Genomic DNA, 16833 nt, shown 5'->3' with positions numbered 1-16833 from the left:
CCATGGCGAGGCTCGAGCCCTCGCCGGAGGCTGCGGCGAGGGCGAGCCTCGCCCGACCATGGCGAGGCCCGACCTCGCCGGGAGGCCGCGGCGAGGCGAGCCTCGCCATGGTCGGGCGAGGCCCGACCTCGCCGGATCCGGCGAGGTCGGCGTTCGCGGATCCGGCGAGGTCGGGCCTCGCCCGACCATGGCGAGGCTCGCCCTCGCCGCGGCCTCCCGGCGAGGGCTCGAGCCTTGCCTTGGTCGGGCGAGGCCCGACCTCGCCGCGGCCTCCGGCGAGGGCTCGAGCCTCGCCCGACCTCTGGCCTCTGGCCGGTCGCCGGACCGGCGACCGGCCAGAGTAAGGAGGAAGACAACCAAAAAAAAAAAGTGGAAAAAAAAAGAAAAAAAAAGGAAAAAAATAAAAATTCAAAAAAATATTAAAAAAATATTAAAGTTGTCCACGTCGGCGCCACGTCGGCGCCGGTGACCGGCCGCCGGCCGGCAGGCGTCCACGTAGGCAAATTCCGGTCTAAATTGGCCGGAAGGACTAAATTGGCACAAAAACAAAAGGTTTAGGACTGAATTGGCACCAATTTAAAAGGTTTAGGACTTAATTGGCACCAAAAAAAGGTTTAGGACTAAATTGGCACCAATGCAAAAGGTTTAGGACTGAATTGGCACCAAAAAAAGGTTTAGGACTAAATTGGCACTAATGCAAAAGGTTTAGGACTTTTTTGGCACTTTTCCCTACTTACATGAGAGGATACTGAATAGCCTCTAAACCCATTGAAATAAAAGATTTTATGATTATCAATCTAACGTAATATTAGAAACAAAAGAGTGCATTGAAGCTCAAAAGTTACTTGGGTTGGACCATCGGGCTTCTGATTGTGGATATATAGCCTCAATGTTCAAGAAGCTTTTTGGGTTGTTTTCGGTGAAAAGAGGAGGAAGCTTCTTGGTAGGATAGAGAAACGAGTGCTAATGAATAAGTTTTTATGTGTTGAGAGTGGTGTTCCATCGGCATCCGTTCGAATTTCCACGCCATCGAGTATAGATATGTAATATTTAGATCACTCACTCAGGTCTGGGCTCACATCCTATCTGATCGATGAGATTATTTAATATGGCACTTCATCAGCTGAACAGTAACTTAGGTAGTTTACACGAGCATCTTCGTTATTAAAAAAAAGGGATAAGTGCATTGAAAATCCTAAAATTTATCAAGAAAGTGCAATTGAGTCTTAAAACTTTCAAAATGTTTAATTAAGTCTTAAAACTTGTCGTGAAGGTTCTATCGAGTCCAAAAACTTTCAAAAAGTGCAATCAAGTCATAAAACTTATCACAAAAGTGTAATTGAGTTCTAAAACTTTCAAAAAATGCAATCAATGGAACGACTTGATTGGATCAATTTGACAAGTTTTAAGACTTGATTGCACTTTTTAAAGTTTTAGGACTCAATTGTACTTTGGTGATAAATTTTAGGATTTCATTGCACTTTTTGAAAGTTTTAGGACTTAATTGCACTTTTTTGATAAGTTTTAGGACTTCTAATACACTTGTCCCTAAAAAAACTATCTTGCTTCTGTTTATTTAATAACATAAGACCATTAAAATGTTTAAATATTAAATAACGCTTTCATCTAACAAAGATAATTATCTGTGAAGAATTTAAGTTGTTGACATACAAATTCCACATATATATTTTCTATATGTGGGGGAAAAGTTTGCTTGTGTGTAGGTGGGCGTAACACTTGAATTGTAGGATGCAAATGTCACTACATCAAACGACTAAGTGGAGGCAAGATTCCTTATATAGAAACATATAGGTTACATTGAAGTAAGGAATTGACCCGAGTCACATTGTTATTATTAGAGGGTTAAAAATAACAACAGCCATGTATATTTTTGGTTAAGATTGTATGTGGCTAATTTTTATGGAAAAATTACCCAATCAGTCCTAAACTTATAGTATGGGTGTCAATTCAGTTCTAAATTTTTTAATTTTGCCTATTTAGTCTTAAACCTTTGCGCGAAATTCCAATGGAGTCATTTTGATTAATTTTTTTCGGAAATCATTAACATTGCGGTCCAGTCATTACCTGTCGTCCTACGTGGCATACTCCCATGTTAGGAATTTCCGGCGAAAATTGATCAAAAAGACTACATTTGAATTTCGCAAAATGTTTATGACTAAATTTGCAAAATTGAAGAGTTTAGGACTTACTTGGTATTCTTACCATAGGTATAGGATTAATTGGACAATTTTCATATATATAGAACACCAATTTGGATGTTTGATGGGGGAAAGTTTTCTCCGAGATGGAGGAAATCACAATTTCGAAGAAATTAATGGATCAGATTGTACATTTTTTGTATGAAATGGAAATTCTCTCTCCAGATTTTTACACAACGTAAAAAATAAAAAAAAGTGTAAATAACAAAATATATGTCCTTATTTCATTCACCAATTTTCACCACTGCAAGCATCCGTCGGATACACCAAGTACTTTTACCCCTCATTCAAACGCTTAATACAGATCTAGTTCTCTCAAGAACACACTTTTGTCATATGAGAGTCCTCGCCATTACTTTCTTGGTTAAGGAAAGGATAGTCTGTGTATCCAACAACAGGGTCATGAGTATAAAAGGTCTCTCGAACGTAATCATTTAATGGTGCATTAATCTTGAACCTATATACTACATCAAGATTAGAAATGAAAGTTCGACCGTACGATATCAAATCCACATCACCGTTAGTCACGGCCCTCATCCCTAGCTCTCGAGTGGACCCGCCGGCTAACATAAATGTACCTTGATAAGCTCTTCTTAGAGTCCGCATGAACTTGGCATCTTCATCTTTTGTACCAATTTATTCAAGATATGGCATGACTCGCAATTGAGTTACATGGAGATAAGCGAGTTTCAATCCCATATCAGCTTGGAACGTGTTAAGTTGTTCGATCACCATGAGTCCTAGGTTGAGTAGATCAGAATCCATGGCATCGATATAATTGGATATAGGCGAAATTCTAATTGCAACTCGATCATTGCCAATAGCTGCAACTCCTGCTCGAACGATCTCCATCAAGAATCTGCATCTATTCTCAACTGAACTGCCATATTCATCAGTTCTATTGTTGATTGCATCCTTCAGGAATTGATCAATGAGATAGCCATGTGCTGCATGGAGCTCGATCCCATCAAAATCTAACGTTTTTCCAACAATAATGTCAAAAGAATATTGTGTGACCAACTCTTAAAATGTTCGAACTATTATTGGTCATTCACTCGATCTGCATAGATGGACTAGGCAATGCCTAGTCGGCATAGGGTCACATTAGGTCATATGGGAGTTATGTGGATCTATAAAATTGATTATGAATGCGTCAAGTGCACGTCACCTTTAGGGTACCTAACATTAATATAGCTGTTAATTGTAATCTCATATCACTTGATTATGTGATTATAATGTGCCCCATATAGATAGTCTTAATAGAATCTCTAGATTCCACATGTTTATTTAGTGATATAATCAATCTTGACTATGAGACAACCCTTTTTTTGCTTTTAGTGCACCAAGTCACTTTCTTAACGTAAATTTTCACTTCTACTATCAAGTCACCATCTTGTAACCACTTGATTCTGTTCAATTTAATTAATTTCTGTTTGAATCCTTATTCAATGCACGTGAACGCGAAAATTACATAAGTGGAAAATTTTGAATGTCAAGTCTTATCAAAATTAAAATGAACAACAGCTTAGGATAGTGAATTAATGCACGAAATCTCGTAGCCTAACCTGCTCGGATGGAGTTGATTGCTGCCTGACGAAATTGCTCGACAACCTTCGGAATTTCACATGTATCCAAGGCTCGAGGTTTGGAGAAATTGTCTTGGGTTCCATCAAGCATGAATACTTTCCAATTCTCCGATATGGACCTGTTGGTTGACGAAATTGGTGCACCCCCACCAGGCTGATATACTAAGAAACAAGAAATAAATTATCACTAAGCAATAATATAACTCCAATTCCCAAGATGCCAACGTAGAAAAATGGATCAATCGAGAGAGAAATTTCGTATATAGTGAAAAATTAAAGAAATTACTTTTATGGGATGCCCGACCCGCGTGCCACAATTGACAGAAGATTAGACCGCCCTTGGCATGAACAGCATCCACCACTTTCCTCCATGCTTCGATTTGTTCTTCGGTGTAAATTCCAGGAACATGTGGAAACCTAAATCCAATGTATTTTTTATACTAAACCAAAATTATAAACTGAGTCTAAGGATTAATACACAGTTAATTATGTATTTTTCACTTCAAGAAAATATAATTTATTCATGTAAGTAATTAGTGGGTAGTTTATTAGATCTTAAACTGAAAGTGGGTTAGAACCAAAACCGAACCGATCGACCTGTTCATCTTCATTTGGCTCTATTCCAAACATTTACAATCTGCAATTTAATTGAAAATAAAGATTATTAGAAGTACCCAATTCCCTCTTGAGAGATGGTGGTGGCTTCTGTAATGAGAAGGCCTCCCTCCGTCGACCGCTGCCTGTAATACTCAGCCAACGCCGGCTGCGGCACTCCGTTCAAGGCTCGGCATCTCATCAGAGGCGCAAGCACCACCCTGCACCGCCACGCCAAACATGACTCCGTTTCGTCTCACATGACCCAATTACGAATTGAAAGCGGAGAGCAAGAGCACCTAGGATCATCTATAGAAGACCAATACACACCTGTGTGAGAAGTTGAATTTGCCCATCGTGTATGGACTGAAGAGGTTTGTCGTTGCTATTTTTGGTTCAGATAAAACAGAAGAAGAGAACGACAAATAGAGAAGATAACGTTTGGGAAAGCCCGAAGATGCGTTATTGATGGTGTTGATGGCTCTATTCATATAGACCCAAATGAAGGGAAAATTTCAAAAAAACCCCTGAAATGGGGCATTTTTCTCAAAATATTCATTAAAGTGGGGTTTATCTCAAAGTACACCTGAAGTTGGTGACTTCGTCTCAATTGACCCTCAAGCTCACCAGCGACCCAAATTTTTACCTTACGATGATCACGTGCATGTCACTTGTCGAATTTCACACCATGCACAGTGGCATTTTGTCCCAAAATGTCTATTTACCATCTTTTCTCCCATAAGGTTATCAACTCATTTTGGTTTACCAAACCTTCATTTAAGTTGCTTATTTATTTTAATTAAGTAATTTTCTATTGACTTACCAACCCATTAAATTTACTTACTTTTTTTAGAAATCACCATCCTTCATTGAGGTGGAAGCTAACTTTTCTCTGATAAGTTACCAACTTTTGCGATATCAACTCTTACTTGACTAAGTAATCGACATTTGTTTATTTTTTTCTTAAATTACCAACTTCTCTTCTCTCCGACGAAATAACTTGTCTATTTTTTTAACAACTTTTATTTACCTTTGTTACCCATGCCTTTAATTTTTTTTGGGGGTATGAAATAGCCTTTCTCATTCATTTAGATAAAAAAGAAGGATACATAGCCAAAGCATCATAGCAAAGCAAGTCCCAAAACGCTTGATGTGGATAAGTAATCCAATTTCTCGATAGGCTTTTCTTTCTTTGGGCTTTTGCAACCCAGTTCGCAACTTCATTGGACTCCCTAAAGCAATGGGCCAGTTGGAGATTTGAAAAGCACATCCGCAGATCACTTCCTTCATTGATAAGAGCTCTAACCTCCCACTTCGGTTGAGTTGTGCCTGAGAGAGCGTAGATCAGTTCACGTCAGTCGGATTTCAAGATTAGGGTTTCTTCACTTTGTGCAAGAAGAAATTTTAAGGTTTCAACCAACGCCAATGACTCCACCTGCGCAGCCGAGGTGACATGCACAGATTTGGCGAATCCATTAATGAGGCGTCCGGTGTAGTCTCTACAAACACACGCAATTGCTCCTTCGGATGTTTCTTCAACAAAAGACCCGTCGATTGTTAGAGTAATTAAATATTAAACCACACTTACATTTAACAGTTTAAGCTTTTAGAACAATTGGCTGTGGTCCCACAAAAATCTCTCATGATATCAGAGCCAGGAGGTCCCGAGTTCAAATCTTTTCGGCTCCATTTGCCTCCCCAATTAAATATGTCCATGCTTAGTACTAAGCCAAAGAAAAAAAAGACCAGACTAAGCACAAGGAGGAGTGTTAGAATAATTAAATATTAAACCACGTCTTCTTCTAATAGCTTAAGCTTTTAACAGTTGACAGTAGTCCCACAAAAATTTCTCACCTATGTTCACTTTGAGCGTGCCTGGGTTCGGGGGTTTCCATCTTCGAGGTGATTCTTTGTTTCGTTCTTCACTCTTCTTCGAGTTCCCTGCCCAACGATATATGTTCCGATGCAAAGTAATTGCCGATTGTCTGAGATGCTCTGGACTTGGGGTCTGATTCCGAAAAACAAAGTGGTTCCGAGCTTTCCATGCAAGCCACAAAATCACCGCGATGAGGTCTAAGGATGATAAGGCCTCTGGGTTTTCGTTGATCCTCAGAGGCCAGTCATCGAATCTTGTTAACCCTTGTCGCGTTTTAATTGACCATCATATAAAAGTATTAATTTTTAAATGACTTCCCAATTTTACTCTGGTTAAGTTACAGTCATTTGCTTTACCAACTTTTGGTTTATTCTAGCCTTAAATTTACCTTTAAATTTTTCTCGCTTCATTCTCTATATCCTCCATACACACCGCAATTAAATAAAATTTATAAACTGCATAACGTTGATACGTGACTGCTCCTAAGTTCGATTTCCACTTTAATGACATGCCCATCGGATCACATTACAAGACTGTAACAATCAATTTTTCCTTAGTGAAGGCAATAAATCGAGAAAATATTTTGACTCACCCTCTCGAATGGAGTTGTAGCAGCCTGTCGAAGTTGCTCGACATCCTCCAATATTCCAATTGTGCCCATCGCTCGAGGTTTCGAAAAGATGTTTGGTTGATGAGATTGTTAGTACGTCCACTGGGTTCGATAGACTAACCAAAGAAATTGTCAATCAGTGACAACTTTAGAGTACAATCATCGACAAAATATCAAGATATATTGGTAGGAACCATGTACAGAGCATGAGCGTGATTATACCTAGCATTTGTTAAGCTGTAACTCACCTGCTTTTTCAAATGTAAAAAGAAAAAATTTCATTATTTTTGCATGTTTAGTTTCTCCCTTTATGTCAATTTGTTGCCCATCAATCATTTTCATCATTATAGAAACATGAACCGCATGTAACTTGTTTACCAGCGCTCTCAGTATTGAAACACATTAAATGTCAAATGGAGGAGGAAAATGAGATTTTACTTTTACTTCTCTTGGAAAAAAAAATTGGAATTTCGTTAGGTACACTACTAGTGTAAAACCCAGTTTACACATTTATACGGTTAATATTCGGGAGAATTCGATTTTAACAATCTAAACATACATATCACTTATCCAACGATGAATGGATAACTATCTTTTTACACTAGCAGTGGACCCGATAATGTATCCTAAAAAAATACCATCACAAAATTCCTAATTGCTAGACCAAAAGATTCATCTTATTCTTCTCAGCAGTCCTTTGTGGTCCATTTTTTAGTACCTGTACATGGGTAGGGGCCACGGCTAGGGTTTTGGGGCCAATATGTTGGCGAAAATATCATCCTTGCTTTTAATTCCAGTGAAAATTTCAGGACGAATTTTGACCTCATAAAGTATATAATATAATCTATTGTGTTTATTTTGTCCTTACCCCGATGCGAGGCAGGTAAGGCATCGCCCAATTGACAGAAGATGAAGCCATCGCTAGGAGTGGACTGCATCCGCCACTTGGTTCCATGCTTCCACTAGTTCTTGGGTATGAATCCCAGGCCCATGTCGAAACCAATTTTTCATTTATCATGCATCATGAGCTTAATAATAAATTTTAAGAACAGAAAAATCTTGACCTAATTTTTAGTAACTCTTCTGAGGAAAAAATGCTAAAATAGCAAGATGTTGGTATTAGATAGGGTCCATGTTGAAAATAAATTTGCTTAAACATGCTGGTAACTGGTAAGTCTTCAACGTTAGACTGGGTCTAAGGACAATGGGCTTATACTTTTACCAAGATTCATCATAAAATGGTCCATCATTGATCTTGTGTGTTTTTTTTTTTTTTTGAATTTCAGGACGAACAAGATGTTCTATCTAATAAAAATCATCTGAAGTCACCAATCACAGGATAATTCACAAATTACACTTCGAAGGTAGAGAAACCCCCCACAGTTCACATTCAGTTTTTTTCTTCATCAACTTGGAAAAAAGTTCTTATGATAATCAAAGTTCATCCAATCTAATATAATGCAATATTAAAACTAAACGAGTGCATTGGGTCTCTAGTTTAGTACCTTCCATAGAATGTGCCTACTAAAACAAAAGAGCAGCTAATAAAAGAAATAAAAACTAGAAATACACATGTTTCAGTGGCATGTAACTTCCACCTGTTGGTTACTCCATTGATTCTCAACTTCCAAGATTTACAGGTTTCAAGAAATCTAACATGAACATATAGGAGACTTCCCTTCCTTTTTGCAATCAAAATTTTGCATCTTGAAACGAGAGACTAAGTATGCATGTGTGCAGCGCAGGCTTAAATACTAGTACCACGAATTCGAAATGATATAGTAACGGGACTGCCCTGTGGGAGAGATTGAACCTACCCATCTGACAAGGCGTAAAGCGATCTGCCATTTGGTTTTCGGTTGAGAAAACGATATGGAGTGGTTTAATGAATTTGTAAAGAAATCCTGAAAGAAGTAGATGTGTTAAACCTTTGGTATGGAGCAAATTTGAAGCTTATAAGTTAATTGGATTGGACCATCAGTCTTCTGATTGTTATTATATATAGCTGGGGAAGTGGTCTGTTGGCGACTTTTGTGAAATTTGATCCGCTTTCAACTCTTCTCAATGTTTAAGAAACTTCTTCGGTTGTGTCAGTAAAAAGAGGATGAAGGTTCTTTGGGTAGCATAGAGAAATTAGAGCTAACGAATCAGTTTTTATATTTTAGAGAATGATGTTCGATCGGCACCTGTTCGAGACAATCATTTGTGAATAACTGAAGTTGTCGAAATACAAACTCATCGAATTATATAGTAATTATATGTTTTCTAACACTTTCCGCAGGATGCAAACGTAACTACATCAAACGACTAAGTGGAGGCAAGAATACTTATTGAGAAACAGATAACATTGCAGGAAGGAATAGACCCGAGTTACACCAAATACTTTTACCCCTTATTTAGACACTTGATACTGATCTAGTTCTCTCACGAACATACTTTTGTCACGTGAGAGTCCTTGTCCTTGTTTTCTTGGTTAAGAAAAGGATAGTTTGTGTATCCAACGATAGGGTCATGAGTATAAAACGTCTGTTGGACGTACTCATTTAGTGGTGCATTAATCTTGAACCTATATACTAAATCGGGATTAGAAAGGAAAATTCGACCGTATGAAATCAAATCCACATCACCGTCGGTCACAGTCTTCATCCCTAGCTCTCGAGTGAACCCGCCGGCCAACATAAATGTACCTTGATAAGCTCTTCTTAGAGTACGCATGAACTTGGCTTCTTCATTTTCTATACTAATTTGTTCAGGAGATGTCATGAATTGAGGTCGAGTTACATGGAGATAAGCGAGTTCCGTTCCCATATTAGCCTAGAATGTATTGATTTGTTCGATCACTGCGAGTCCTAGGTTGAGCGGATCAGAATTCATGGCATCGACATAATTGATCATGGGAGAAAATCTAACTGCAACTCGATCGATGCCAATTGCTACAACTGCCACGCGAATGATCTCCATCAAGAATCTGTACCTATTTTCAATTGAACCACCATATTCATATGTTCTATCGTTGATTCCATCATTTAGGAATTGATCAATGAGATAGCCATGTGCCACACGGAGCTCGATCCCGTCGAAACCTAAAGTTTGTCCAACATTGATGTCAAATGAACGCCGTGTTACCAACTTATAAAATGTTAGAACATTATGATTCACTCGGATCCATATAGGTCAGGACCATGCAAAATACTTCTATAGATGGACTAGGCACTGCCTAATAGACACATGGTCACGATCAGATCGGATGGGAGCTATGTGGATGTGGATCTATGAATGTGACTGTGACAACGTGTCGAGTGCACTTTGGCTTTAGGGTAGCGAAAATTAATATAGCTTTTAAGTGTAATCTCACAGAACTTGCCTAGTGATTATAAGACTACGTGGTTATAATGTGCCTTATATTCATATAGTCTCCTCCATATAAATATGTAAACTTTTGGATTGGACATTTCTCGTAATAGAATCTCACCAATCCATGTGTTTATAGAATGATATATTCCACTTTGACTACTAAAAAAATTCTTTCTTTTTCGTCTTTAAGTGTACCGAGTCCCTTTTTTGACGGAATTTTTACTTTGACTATTGAGTCACTTTCTTGTGACCCCTTGACTCTGTTCATTGTAATCTCTATATGAATCCTTATTCGTAGCACTTAAACAAGAAAGATTACATAAGTTGAAAATATTGAATATCACGTGTTATAAGTAACATGAATGAACTAAGACAAGAAATCTCGTAGCCTAACCTGCTTGGATGGAGTTGATTGCTACCTGACGAAATTGCTCGACAACCTTCGGAATTTCACATGTTTCCAAGACCCGAGATTTGGAGAAATTGTCTTTGGTTCCATCAAGCATGAGTATCTTCCACTTCTCCGATATGGACCGGTTGGTTGACGAGATTGGTGCACCCCCACCAGGCTGATATACTAATAAACGAGAAATAAATTATGACGAAGCAATAATATAACTCTAATTCCCAAGATGCCAACGTAGAAAAATGGATTAATCGAGAGAGAAAAATTAAAGAAATTACTTTTATGGAATGCCCGACCCGCGTGCCATAATTGACAGAAGATTAGACCACCCTTGGCATGAACGGCATCCACCACTTTCTTTCATGCTTCGATTTGTTCTTCGGTGTAAATTCCAGGAACATGTGGATACCTATACTCATTTGGCATTAATACAGCTCGGACATTTTAATCAGGTGATTCACCTAGCTAGAAACAACGTTAATAGAATAAACAAATATTTTAATCTATTTACGTCATTATTGAATAGTTAATTAGATCTTAAACTGAAACTGGGTTGGAACCAAACCGAACTGATCAGCCTGTTCATCTTCAATTGCCTCTGTTCCAAACTCTTACAAAATAATTTGATTTAGTCTCAATTTTTCTCACAATAATCTACGGGACGTTTTAAGGTTCAAGTATAAAGGAGAAAATTATGATCGACCATCATATTCCATGTTATCAGTGTATATATATGGTATAAAAAACCGACTCCAATCTGAAAGTTAATTGAAAAAGAAAAGCATAAACATGAAAAGTACCCAATTCCCTCTTGAGCGATGGTTGTGGCTTCACTGATGAGAAGACCTCCCTCCGTCAACCGCTGTCCGTAGTACTCGGTGAGTGCCGGCTGCGGCACTCCGTTCAAGGCTCGGCATCTCGTCAAAGGCGCGAGCACCATCCTGCGCCGCCACGCCAAACATGACTCGGTTTCGTCTCACATGACCCATTAAGAATTGAAAAACAGAGGGCGAGAACAACTACTATCAGATGAAGAGTACCAATGCACACCTGTGTGAGAGGTTGAATTTGCCCATCTTGTACGCACTGAAGAGGTCTGTCATTGCTATTTTTTCGTTCGGGAAAAGCAGATGCAGAGACCGGCAAATTTTAGAGAATCGCTCTTATGAAAGCCAGAAGATGCGTTAATGATGGGTAGATGGCTCTATTTATATAGGCACGGAAGATCCTCGTCCTTTGGAAGGTAGTATGTCGACATGTTTTTTCAACAAGTTGCAATCGCCTTTCTCTTTAGACAAAGGAAGTACTGAAATTGAGTTTAGTTTGTTTGGGAAATTTGAGGGGGAAAATTATCCAAAAAGTCCTAAACCTATTGCATTTTTACTAATTCAGTCCTAAACTTTTCAATTTTGCCAATTCAGTCATAAACCTTTTACATTTGTGCCAATTTTGTCCATTCGCCCAATTTTGGCCGACCAGCGCTAATATGGCTGCCGGCTGTCAGGCCAATGCTGACGTGGCAATTTTTTAATAATTTTTAATAATTTTTTTATTTTTTAATATTTTTTCCCTTTTTATTTTCTTTCTTTTTTTTTTCTGCGCTTGTTCCCTCTGGCCGGTCCGGCGAGAGGCACAAGCCAGCGATGTCGACGTCGCCACCCTTTGGTGAAGCTCGCCCCTGGTGGAGACAACGACATTTTTGCTCTTTGCTTCTCGTAACTCTAATTGACTTTTACAGTGTATTATAATTTATTTGCGAAATGATTGTTTAATTATATACAAGAACAAAAACTGTTGGGCCGTATTTAGAGTTCAATTTGAACAACGCCATCGACATCTCATGTAGAGAATATCAAGGGGGATAAAAAACGCAGTCTTTGAGCATATCGAAATTCGATTTTCATTTGAGTTTAGCTCAAAGTCGTCGCACGTTGGCAAAATCGAATTACAATTTGGCCTTCTTTGCCCTTCTTTTTCTTCAAGAAAAAGTGTGTTGAAGGATGTTGGACGAAGGTACACGGTGACAGAAAAGCGGCGTGATTCGTTCCAAGGTTGTTTTTTCCCCCAATGTAGTTCTTCCATTTTCAACATTCAACACCTGCTGAGATGATGATGATGATAATGATAATAATAATAATAATAATATTAATAATAATAATGACGACGAATACAACGACATTTTTGCTCTTTGGTTCTCATAGAGAATAACTCAAATTGAAATTTATAGTGTGTGATTATAATTTATCTGCGAAATGATTGTTTAATTATATCCGAGAACAAAAACTGTTGGGCGGTATTTAGAGTTCAATTTGGACAATGCCATTGACATAGTAAAGGCTCATTCATGGCGGCCGGTGGGCTTATTTTGAACCATAGTTAATTACGGCTTTTCTTTATATATGGGACCCAGTTAATTACACCTATATCATATAGTCATCATGATTACGCATATTTTGATTGTTATTTATGTATATGTAGATTCTCTTTTGAAATATCTATAGGCTGAAAATCTAAATTGAACAAACCTTCTATAGATAGATCTTTGGTAACTTAGTAGGGAAACATAACTTTGCATGGTAATAGTTCACACACTTTGAGGAAATACATTAAATATCGCATTGGCCTCACTACAACCAACGATAGTGGAGACCTATAGTCTCTTCCAATAATTATGCCTCACTTCCAAATGCCCTCGGCGTGAAAGATACTAGGTCCATAAGTGGATTTAACCATTTGGAATAGCAGGGGAAACTGTAGTACTAAGGATAAAATCAAGGGGATAGAGGTCAACAGAGTAATGGGAATGAGAACCCAGGCCATTCTCTTATCCAGCACAATTGGGATATTTGGTTGATGAGATTGTGAGGACCTCCACCGGGTTCGAAAGACTAAACCAAAGAAATTGTCAATCAATGACAACTTTTGAGTACAATCAACGACAAAATATCAAGATATATTGATAGGAACCATGTACAGAGCAAGAGTGTGATTATACCTAGCATTTGTTAAGCTGTAACTCACTTGCTTTTTCAAATGTAAAAAGAAAAAAAAATTCATTATGTTTGCATGTTAAGTTTCTACCTACATGTCAATTTATTGCCCTTCAATCATTTTCATCATTATAAAAACATAAATCGCATATAACTTGTTTACGAGCGCTCTCAGAATTCAAACAAGTGGAGGAGGAAAATGAAATTTTACTTTTCTTCTAATTAAAAAATTAGAATTTCATTAGGTTCATTACTAGTGCATGGTTAACATTTGGAAGAATTCGGTTTTCAAAATCTAAATACATATGTCACTCATCCAACGGTGAATGGATAACTATCTTTTGACATTAGTAGTGGACTTGATAATGATTGTAAAAAAAATATCATCACCAAATTCCTAATTGCTAGAGCAGTAGATTCATCTTAATGATCGTGAAAAAACATATCATCACCAAATTCCTAATTGCTAGAACAATAGATTCATCTTATTCTTCTTGGCAGTCCTTCGTGGTCCATTTCTGAGTACCTGTACATGGGTAGGGGCCACGGCTAGGGTTTTGGGCCCAATATGTTGGCGAAAATATCATCCTTGCTTTTGATTCCTGTGAACATTTCAGGACGAAACTTTGACCTCATAAAGTATATGATATCTGGTGTTTATTTTGAACTTGCTCCTTTTTATTCTTTTTGTAATTTTTTAGGAGAGAAGTACCCCGATGTGGGGCAGGATAGGCACCACCCAATTGACAGAAGATGAAGCCATCCCTAGGAATGGACTGCATCCACCACTTTCTTCCAGGCTTCCACTCGTTCTTGGGTATGAATCCCAGGCCCATGTGGAAACCTATTTTCATTCGTCATGCTTCTTGAGCTCAACAATAAATGTATGGGTTAATATCACAAAAAATCCCAAACTGATACACCTGTGACAATTTTATTTTAAATTATTTTTTATCACAAAAATTTCCAAACCGGTACACTTGTGACAAATTTACCTTAAACTAATTTTTTTACCACAAAAAACCCCAAACTTGTACAATTGTGACAGATTTACCCTCCATTAATTTCTATTAAATTGAATTAATACCACAAAAAATCACAAACTAGTATACATGTGACAAATGGAGGGTAAAACATAAAATCAACATATCAGTTAACTATCGCGTGTCATTTAACAAAGCAATTTGACAATAAAATTTAACGGAAACAATTTGAGGGTAAATTTGTCACAAGTGTACCAGTTTAGGGTTTTGGATGGTCAAAAAATTAGTTTGGAGTAAAATTATCACAAGTGTATCAGTTTGGGGTTTTTTGTGATATTATCCCCGAAATTTATAACAAAAAATGGCTACTATTTGTTTTCAATAGATAGAGGTTATATTACACTATTGGAACTTTACGGATATAATTTCCTATTCTCATTATCGATTAGTTTAGCACTTTTATTATCAGTTGTTAAATTTTTGTATGCCCCAGCAAACCGGTGTTCCCTTGCTAGTGGAAAAATAATTTACAAAGATTAAGTTCACTTTTAGCCCCCTAACATATGTTGCTTGTGCAATTGGATCCCTCAAATTTTTTTGGAATCAACTCCTCTAAGTCTACCCCATTCTCAATCAAGTCCTTCTTAAATAACTCTCAGTATGTTGATGTGGTACGGTAGGATGATTTTTTTATTATTGAAAGGGTAAAAGTCAATATTGTTAAAATCAAAAGAAACTAGTTTCGTTAATAATGTAGAAGACAGAGGTGGAAAAGCGAGAGACGAGAAAAAGGGGTGGAGGACTTGGTGGCTGCAACCACCACCTTGCTAGTGGAAAATGTGAAGGACTTATCAGAGGCTTGACGTTTAGACAAGTGGTCATGGGGAACTCCAGCTACAGTCGAAGTGGTAATGGCTTGCCATCTCGAGGACCCAATCGCACAAACATTATAAGTTAGGAGGATATTTAACCCAATTTTTGAAGACAAAACTCTAGTAGAATGTGTCACGATCTAATCTTCGAAGGCCTCCTCGATGAAGTAGGTTTAGAGGTACTTTATTGGACTCTCCCTAAGTCCATACATCGCGTGACATTGGTTGTTTAAATTTATTTGTTCAATAGGAGTAGCCACTAGCCACGATTAAAGGTCGGTTAGAAACCCTAATCGAGATACGGGAGTGTTATCTCGAAAACATACGCAACCAGAGATTCTTAGGGATCGGGAACTTGATTACACTAGTTTTTCAACTAATGCCCTTTCGGTACCTAAACTCGACTATTTGCTAACCAAAATATCACGGCAGTCTTTACTAATCGAGAATTTTGAATTTTCATTTTAACCATTCTAAAAGGGAAAAACAACAATCAATGAATTTAAAGTACACAATCAAATGAAATCAAAATGAAAGTGCACAAATAGCGACCTAGCATCGTCTCTAAAAAAAATAATAAAAAATCCCTAAAGTAAAGCCCTAAAGGCTTATTCAATTTTGGGTACAAATTTTATTCAAACCTAAAGTGTTTATTAAAAGCCCTAAACTAAGTGAATTCCAATTTTTTTTAGCTTTTCTCACACATTTTTTATTTTTTTTATTTTTTTTTGAATTTTTTATTTCTTTATTTTTATTTTTTATTGGGAAATGGATTTCAGACCGGGTCTAAGAACCCGGTTTGATTCATTAGTCCGACCTGGACCCTGATGGTCCGGGCTAGGTCAATTCGGGCAAGCTCTTGGGCCCAATAGGAATAAGGCTCAAACTATCAAATTTCAGTTTTTATCAACCTAGGCCCAATTCCAATTCAGCCCATTCAATTGACTTGACATACGGCCCATTACACTTTTGCTCCACTTAAATCATAACGTGACTCGGTCTCCGTTATAATCAACTCTTTTTACTTCTTTTTTATTTCTAATTTTTTATTTTTCTATTTTTTTTTTGTTTCCTTTTGGCCTTCCCCTCTGCATCGTCTTCTCCCTCGATGTCTTCTTCACCGAAAGCTCAGTTCCCTCACGCCTTCACTGAGAACAATTATTCCGGCTAACTCCATAACACTGTCGGCCTCAAACTTCAATCGTCAACATCAATAACCACGGCCAGCCAATAACCACCGGCCACTAGTTGGCCGACGGTTTCTACATCGTCGGACTAACTCCGGCGAGAAATTCTCAAACTCAAAAATCACGTAAACTGAAACTCAATCGCACGTAGGAGAT

At 37.9% G+C, this 16833-nt stretch overlaps 1 protein-coding gene and 1 pseudogene across 1 annotated transcript; both read right to left on the bottom strand.

Annotated features, from left to right (window-relative positions):
* Window positions 1–2468: 2468 nt before the first annotated feature.
* LOC115693618 (12-oxophytodienoate reductase 7-like) lies at window positions 2469–4853 on the bottom strand. Its single transcript, XM_056310554.1, has 5 exons — window positions 4728–4853; window positions 4480–4620; window positions 4092–4222; window positions 3785–3967; window positions 2469–3193 (listed from the first exon to the last, which is right to left on the bottom strand). The coding sequence occupies exons 2-5, from the start codon at window positions 4599–4601 to the stop codon at window positions 2856–2858; spliced, it is 774 nt and encodes a 257-aa protein (XP_056166529.1). The 5' UTR covers window positions 4602–4620; window positions 4728–4853; the 3' UTR covers window positions 2469–2855.
* Window positions 4854–9164: 4311 nt separating this feature from the next.
* Window positions 9165–11801, bottom strand: LOC115693619 (12-oxophytodienoate reductase 7-like; annotated as a pseudogene).
* Window positions 11802–16833: the final 5032 nt, after the last annotated feature.

Source organism: Syzygium oleosum, unplaced genomic scaffold (assembly GCF_021117445.2).
Source record: "Syzygium oleosum isolate NSW1041296 unplaced genomic scaffold, Sole_v2.1 Sole_v2.04, whole genome shotgun sequence".
In the NCBI taxonomy this organism is placed as follows: domain Eukaryota; kingdom Viridiplantae; phylum Streptophyta; class Magnoliopsida; order Myrtales; family Myrtaceae; genus Syzygium; species Syzygium oleosum.
This window is presented reverse-complemented; position numbering and strand designations above follow the sequence as displayed.